This window comes from Rhinoraja longicauda, chromosome 37 (genome assembly GCF_053455715.1).
Source record: "Rhinoraja longicauda isolate Sanriku21f chromosome 37, sRhiLon1.1, whole genome shotgun sequence".
NCBI lineage: Eukaryota > Metazoa > Chordata > Chondrichthyes > Rajiformes > Arhynchobatidae > Rhinoraja > Rhinoraja longicauda.
Window position 1 is genome coordinate 13,234,267 of NC_135989.1, and position 7,958 is coordinate 13,242,224.

The 7,958-nt window shown below is 49.4% G+C and overlaps 2 protein-coding genes across 2 annotated transcripts in view; one reads left to right on the top strand and one right to left on the bottom strand.

Annotated features, from left to right (window-relative positions):
- The window catches only part of stx10 (syntaxin 10), a 15,294-nt gene extending 10,274 nt beyond the window's left edge, over positions 1-5,020 (bottom strand). Inside the window, exon 1 of the mRNA XM_078429399.1 lies at positions 4,967-5,020. Within this exon, the coding sequence (XP_078285525.1) occupies positions 4,967-5,020 (54 nt within the window). The remainder of the gene's footprint in view (positions 1-4,966) is intronic.
- Positions 5,021-5,512: 492 nt separating this feature from the next.
- Positions 5,513-7,602, top strand: LOC144610525 (uncharacterized). The gene has a single exon (XM_078429300.1). It carries the CDS (start codon positions 5,890-5,892, stop codon positions 6,976-6,978), a length of 1,089 nt encoding a protein of 362 aa, XP_078285426.1. The 5' UTR covers positions 5,513-5,889; the 3' UTR covers positions 6,979-7,602.
- The last annotated feature ends 356 nt before the right edge of the window (positions 7,603-7,958 follow it).

The following is a 7,958-nucleotide window of genomic DNA, read 5'->3' on the forward strand; positions in this document are numbered from 1 at the left end:
AGCAGCGTTCCTGTCACATGACGAGCGTTTCAACTTCGATAACAAACACACACACAAAGCTCTACTCCTGCCTCTGGTCTGAAGCTTGTGAGCTGAGGTTAGTGGCTCCAACTGCTGGCGGGGGAGGCGAGGCGAGGCTCCATCTCTTTTAGAGAGGAGGTGAGGAGGAACTTCTTTACACAGAGGGTGGTGAATCTGTGAAACTCATGGCCACAGAGGGCTGTGGATGTCAAGTCAGTGGATATTTTTTTAAAGGCAGAGATAGACAAGTTCTTGATTGGAACCGGTAGTCAATGATTATGGGGAGGAGGCAGGAAAATGGGATTAGGAGCATCTCTGGTGAACATGATGAAGGTATTTATTCACAAAATGCTGGAGTAACTCAGCAGGTCAGGCAGCATCTCAGGAGAGAAGGAATGGGTGACGTTTCGGGTTGAGACCCTTCTTCAGACTGTATAAGAAAATAACTGCAGATGCTGGTACAAATTGAAGGTATTTATTCACAAAATGCTGGAGTAACTCAGCAGGTCAGGCAGCATCTCAGGAGAGAAGGAATGGGTGACGTTTCGGGTCGAGACCCTTCTTCAGACTGATCTGGAGAACATGAAGTATGTCCTCTGGTTTTTGATTCCCCTACCTTGGGGGTAAAACACTCTGTGCATTCCTATCAATTCCCCTCATGATTTTATACCTCTCTTTAAGATTATAATGAAAATGATCATTTATACAGGGAATTAAAAGGAAAGAGCAGCATCTTTTTGCTCTGGTATTTTATTTCACTCACATGTTTAAACTGTAAAATTTTATTCTTACTGTTTTAATGTTTTATGTTTTATTGATAGAGCTCTTTAGCGGAGTCAGGGGGTATGGGGAGAAGGCAGGAACGGGGTACTGATTGAGAATGATCAGCCATGATCACATTGAATGGCGGTGCTGGCTCGAAGGGCCAAATGGCCTCCTCCTGCACCTATTGTCTATTGTTTACTGTATATTCGTGTTGTTACTATAAGAAAATAACTGCAGATGCTGGTACAAATCCAAGGTATTTATTCATAAAATGATGGAGTAACTCAGCAGGTCAGGCAGCATCTCAGGAGAGAAGGAATGGGTGACGTTTCGGGTCGAGACCCTTCTTCAGACGTGTTGTTACTTGTGAGCGGAGCACCAAGGCACATTCCTCGTATGTGTAATAGACAATAGGGGCAGGAGGAGGCCATTCGGCCCTTCGAGCCAGCACCGCCATTCAATGTGACCATGGCTGATCATTCTCGATCAGTACCCCGTTCCTGCCTTCTCCCCATACTGTACATACTTGGCCAATAAACTTGTTAAATTATTCAATTCGATTCTGGAAATAATCGGCAGATCCGACAGCATCCGTAGCCGATGGATGGAAGGCCATCGACCGGAACTTTGTCTCTTATTTCTTCCTCCCTCCACGAAAGCTGCCTGAGGTGATGAGTATTTTCATGGTGGCGCAGCGGTAGAGTTGCTGCCTGACAGCGCCAGGATCCCGGGTTCCATCCTGACCACAGGTGCCGTCTGTACGGAGATTGTACGTTCTCCCCGTGACCTGCGTGAGTGCTCCAGTTTCCTCCCATGCTCCAAAGATGTACAGGGCTGCAGGTTAATTGGCTTCGGTAAGAATTGTAAATCGTCCCCGGTGTGTAGGATTGTGCTAGTACGGGGATCGCTGGTCGGCACGAACTCGGTGGGCTGAAGGGCCTGTTTCTCAGCTGCATCTCTAAACTACTCCGGGTAATATTTCTGCTCAGATTTCCAGCATCCGTGGAATGTTTTGTTTGGACTTATCACCGATGGGAGTTTGTTATCTCCACAGCACCTACTTCCTCATCTTGTGTCCTCACCTATATCCACCATTCACTTAGTCCTGTATCCACCATTCATTGTCCCACCCCCACCTCTCCTTTCCAGCCCTCTCCCCACTGCAACAATCAGTCTGACCTGAAACGTCGCCTATCCATGTTCTCCAGAGATGCTGCCTGACCCGCTGAGTTACTCCAGCACTCTGTGAAACGTCACCTATCCATGTTCTCCAGAGATGCTGCCTGACCCGCTGAGTTACTCCTGCACTCTGTGAAACGTCACCTATCCATGTTCTCCAGAGATGCGCTGGAATTTACCACCGTTTGCAACTCTTCAGACCTTCTGTCTGACACTGTCTGCTTTTCTCTCTGGCCTTTGTTCCAGCCATCTGCCAACCAAGGCCTCCCTTTTGCGGTTGCAGCTCCTAGACTGTGGAACAGCATCCCTCTCCCCATCAGAACTGCCCCCTCCATCGACTCCTTTAAGTCCAAGCTCAAAACCTATTTCTACTCCCTAGCGTTTGAGGCTCATTGAGGAGGCGCTGTGAACTGTTTTGTATGTGCTGTTATGTTTGCGTGCTACTGTATGTTTCATTTTTTCCCTTAGTACCTAATCAGATGTACAGCACTTTGGTCAACATGGGTTGTTTTTAAATGTGCTATACAAATAAAAATTGATTGATTGATTGATTGATTGCCTGTGTCCACCTATTACCTGTACAGAAAGGAACTGCTCGTTTACATTGAAGATAGACACAAAATGCTGGAATAACTCAGTGGGAAGGCAGCTTGCTCTTTGTATCTTTCCATATCTCTAGTTCCCCTCTCCCCTGACTCCTCAGTCTGAAGAAGGGCCTCGACCCGAAACGTCACCCATTTCTTCGCTCCAGAAATGCTGCCTGTCCCGTTGAGTTACTCCAGCAATTTGTGCCTATCTTCCACCGGTTACCTGCCGGTCTTGTCTCACCTCTCCCCCGCCTTTCTTTCTCCTCCCCTTACAATTAGTTTGAAGAATCCGAAACGTTGACTATTTAAGGAAACACACAAAGTGCTGGAGTTACTCAGTGGGTCAAGCAGCATCTCTGGAGAACGTAGATAGGTGACGTTTCAGATCGAGACTCTTCTTCAGAGGACAGATCCATGTTCCCCAGAGATGTTGCCTGACCCACTGAGTTACTCCAGCACTTCGTGTCTTTCCTTGGGGAAACCAGCATCTGCAGTTCCTTCTTTCTACCATGTTCTCCAGAGGTGTTGCCTGACCCACTGAGTTACTCCAACATTTCGTGCCTTTCCTTGGTAAACCAGCATCTGCTGTTCCTTGTTTCTGTACCATGTTCTCCAGAGATTTATTCACAAAATGCTGGAGTAACTCAGCGGGTCAGGCAGCATCTCGGGAGAGAAGGAATGGGTGATGTTTCGGGTCGAGACCCTTCTTCATACTCAGTATGTTCTCCAGAAATAATAATAATAATAATAATGTATTTTATTTATATAGCGCTTTTCATATACTCAAAGACGCTTTACAGAGATTTAGAGAACATAGGGAAATTAATAAATAGATAAATAAGTAAATAAATAAACGAACAGAGAAAGGAGACAGAAGGTGAGGTGACCTTCAGTGGTTGAAGGCAGTACTGAACAGGTGAGACTTCAGCGATGTTTTGAATGTGGTGAGTGTGGAGGAGTCTCTAACGGTTTGGGGTAGTGAGTTCCATAGGGTGGGAGCAGCGATGGAGAAAGCCCTGTCCCCCCAGGATCTGAGTTTGGTCCGGATGTGAGGGGATAGGAGATTGGCAGCAGCAGAGCGGAGGGTGCAGGTGGGAGTGTGCCTGTGGAGGAGGTCGGTCAGGTAGGATGGGGCCAGGTTATGGAGGGCTTTGTAGGTTATGAGGAGGATGTTGTACTGGATTCTCTGGGGGATGGGGAGCCAGTGGAGTTTATAAAGGACGGGGGTGATATGGTCACGGATCGGGGTGTGGGTGAGTAGACGGGCAGCGGAGTTTTGAATGTATTGAAGTTTACTGATGATTTTTGAGGGTGCGCCATAGAGGAGGCTGTTGCAGTAGTCCAGACGGGAGGTGATGAAGGCGTGGATGAGGGTTTCTGCAGCTGTGGAGGAGAGGGATGGACGGAGACGGGCAATGTTTTTGAGGTGGAAGAAGGCTGTCTTTGTGATGTGTTTGATGTGTTTGTCGAAGTAGAGGGCTTGATCAAAGATGATTCCAAGATTCCGGATGTGAGGTGAGGTGGATACTGGGAGACCATCAATGTTGAGGATAAAGTTTTGGGTGGATTTGGTGAGCATTTTTGGACCAATGATGATGATTTCAGATTTGTTGCAATTGAGTTTGAGGAAATTTGATTGAAGCCAAGATTTTATTTCAGTGATGCAGTTTGTCAGTGTAGAGTGTGTGGTGGGGGAGATTGACTTGGTGGAGATGAGGAGCTGGATATCATCGGCGAAGCAGTGGAAGTTGAGACCATGACGGCGGATTAATTGACCAAGGGGGAACAGGTAGAGGATGAAGAGGAGGGGGCCAAGGACTGAGCCTTGGGGGACACCTTGGGGGAGGGGAACGGTGGGGGATTTACAGTTGTTAATGGAGATGAACTGGTGTCTGTCAGAGAGGTAGGATTTGAACCAGGATAGGGCTGTGCCGGTGATGTTAAGGGAAATGGTGCCTGACCCACTGAGTTACTCCAGCACTTCGTGCCTTTCCTTGGTAAACCAGCATCTGCAGTTCCTTCTTTCTACAATATTCTCCAGAGCTGTTGCCTGACCCACTGAGTTACTCCAGCACTCCGTGCCTTTCCTTGGGGAAACCAGCATCTGCAATTCCTTGTTTTCTACCATAATAGACACAGAGTGCTGGAGTATCTCAGCAGGTCAGGCAGCATCTCAGGAGAGAAGGAATGGGTGACGTTTCGGGTCGAGACCCTGTCTGAAGAAGGGTCTCGACCCGAAACATCACCCATTCCTTCTCTCCTGAGATGCTGCCTGACCTGCTGAGTTACTCCAGCATTTTGTGAATAAAAACCTTCGATTTGTACCAGCATCTGCAGTTAACTTCTTATATTATGACCTTGAGCCAAGTTCTCGCCACTGATTCACTCCAGCACTTTGTGGAGGTTTTTTTTACCCTGAGTTCCAGCATCTGCAGTTCCTTGTGCTTCTCCTTCATTGCAAACTCCATATAGGAAGGACAGGAATTCAAGTTTCCTTCCTGTGATGGGGGCCGGATTTGGTCTTGTACCTGCGGGGAAAGTGGAAGAGGAAACGGGGCCCGGGGAGTTTCCAAGGACACCATATATGGACCTCGGAAACGCCTTCGTCACCAGGGCTTTCCGCTGACTGCAAAATGAGTTGTTCACATATCCGCCCAAACCATATATGGCCAGTCTGCAATAACACTTGGACACTCAATGGAGAAAGAGATCCATATCCTGACGTTTTGGAAAGTTGGATACATTAGAGTAAACGCTGGATTGGATGCATTTTGGTTTGTGTGAATCATAAGGAATTTTAATAACTCTATTTAAGAAGCATTTTGGTTTGTGTGAATCATAAGGAATTTTAATAGCTCTATTTAGGAAGCATTTTTCTTATTTCGCTTAAAATTTCCCTGGGAAAGACTCGGGGTGTAAAATTTGTCACAACAACGCCAGGCAGAAGATTGTAGGACAAGATAGAGACAACAAAAGTGCTGGAGTAACTCAGCGGGCAAGTTGGTAAATTGGAGTGAAGGGGGAGGCGGGACATCCTGCAGAGAGAGAGAGCATCAGAGGGAGTTTACTTAGGATAGGGGCGTGTGTGTGGGCTGGAGAGGGGTGGCACTGGTTACATAAGCAAGGTCCCTCCCCGCCTCTCAGTGATTGAAGGAGCAGCGAGGGAGAGGCAGGTCAAGTCGGCCATAGTCCACAGTTTGTGTCTCTGTTCTAGTTGTCCCTCCACTCTCTGTCGTCTACAGCAGCTCCTCTGTTGCCCCACCGGCCCGTTGTTTGTTTGTTCGTCCCGCCCGGTCGCTGACTGTTCCCTGATCCCCGGCCCACCCCCCAGCGGCCAATGGATATGAAAGCGGAGGCGCAGCGAGTGATGGCCGTGGCCCTGGGCAAGATGTACAGCTCTCGCCTGCAAAGGGGAGGCGCACGGCTCCACCGGAGCCTGCTGTTGTCGCTGGTGCTCAGGGGGGCCCAGGACGTCTACCTCGGCCTCCGAGCAGCCCGGGAGCTGGGGCAAGAGGAGGAGGAGGAGGAGGAGGAAGAGCCCGCAGCCCCGGGGATGGAGGCGGTGGAGGAGAGTGAGGCGCTGGGGAAAGAAGAGGAGGCGGAAAGTCCAGCGCAAGGGCGAGGCATCGAGTTAATGGACTGTTCGGCACAGCCCGACTCTCCTGTGGGATGTCCAGTGCAACGTATCGACCCGGCCGGGTGTGTGGAGTCGCCACAATGTATCCAAGCGGCCAAATGTATCGACTTGGCCGAGTGCGGGGAGTCGCAACAATGTATCCAAGCGGCCAAATGTATCGACTTGGCCGAGTGCGGGGAGTCGCAACAATGTATCCAAGCGGCCGGGCGTGTGACGTCGCCACAATGTATCGACTCTGCCGCGGGTGGAGAGTCGCTACAATGTATCCAAGCGGCCCAGCGTGTGACGTCGCCACAATGTATCGACTCGCTACAATGTATCCAAGCGGCCGAGTGTGCCGACTCGCTACAATGTATCCAAGCGGCCGAGTGTGCCGACTCGCTACAATGTATCCAAGCGGCCCCGTGTATCGGGTCGCCACAATGTATCGAGTCTGGGGAAGTTTCACCACCGTGTGCCCAGTCGGCAGAGAGTGGACAAGCCGACGCACCGGTGCGGTGCAGGCGCTCGGCCAACCAGCACCACGTCCCCCGGGCAGACCGGGGCAAGAAGCGCAGGAAAGGCAGCCCGCAGCCCGAGGGGTTGCCGAGCAAGCGGGCCAGGCTGGAGGAGGAGGAGGTGGAGGCGGCGGTGGTGGTGGTGGAGGAGGAGGGAGAGTCGGCCCACGTCCAAGCCGCCAGCCTCGGGTCGGGACTCCAGGTGAAAGTGAAAGAGTCTCAGGGACAGATGTGGAGGGACCGTGTCCTGGGCGAGCTGTCTCTGTGGGTGCGGCCCATCGTGGCTTACTGAAGGGTGACGAGGGAAAGAAAGCCCGAGGTGGCTGAGAAACTGACGTGGAAATACTGACAGAGGACTGCCCTGCCCTGTTGGCGGCACACAGGAGGGCCCTGAACACACACAAACGTGTTGTTCACAGGCTGACAAAGCCCGAGTCTGGAGCGGGCATTCAGAGCCCAGAAGAGCGACCAGACCAATTAGTATCAAGTTGCACAACAACAACAACAACAACAGGATTCTCTCAAAAAACAGTCCTGCCTTCTTTATTTTTAACATATAGATAATTTATGATCATGGACACTTATTTATGATCATGGACTGTGTGAAGCAAACCCGTCGGACCGTCTACGTACTGATTGAGCCTGGTGTTTGTTTGTATGTATGCGAGTGTCTTGAAACAGCTCTGAGCTAGATAGATGACTCACGCAGTTTGGACCTCCTGCGTCAGAAGGTAATTACACACACACACATTGAAGTGGGAGATGTGTTTTTAAAACCCAAAAGACTTGTGTTTGGCGAGGAGTGTCTCTCTCTGCACACACTCCTTTTATACTTCGACACGCCTGGCGTTTGCTACTTCAGAAGTCCAACTCTGCACACTTGAAATCATGTAAAATTCAGGTCTTGTAAATAAAACCGGACCAATAAAATGTTGTTTTTTGTTTTAAAAAAAAAGACCATTTTCTCAGTGTTTCCAAATCGTTTCTTGCGCCATTTTAAATTGTGTGGTTCTGTTTTTACTTTTTTTTCTTTTAAAATGGTTTCACGCGTGAGGGAGTTTTGCTTGGGAGAGATTAATTAGACCGAAGAAACTGCGGTTGTACTTGTTTAAAGCCTTCAGGACAAAGATATATGTTTATTTCACAAAATGCTGGAGTAACTCAGCAGGTCAGGCAGCATCTCTGGAGAGAAGGAATGGGCGACAAAGATATATGTTGGTCTGTGGGAGGTTTAGACAGCATCTCAGGAGAGAAGGAATGGGCGACAAATAT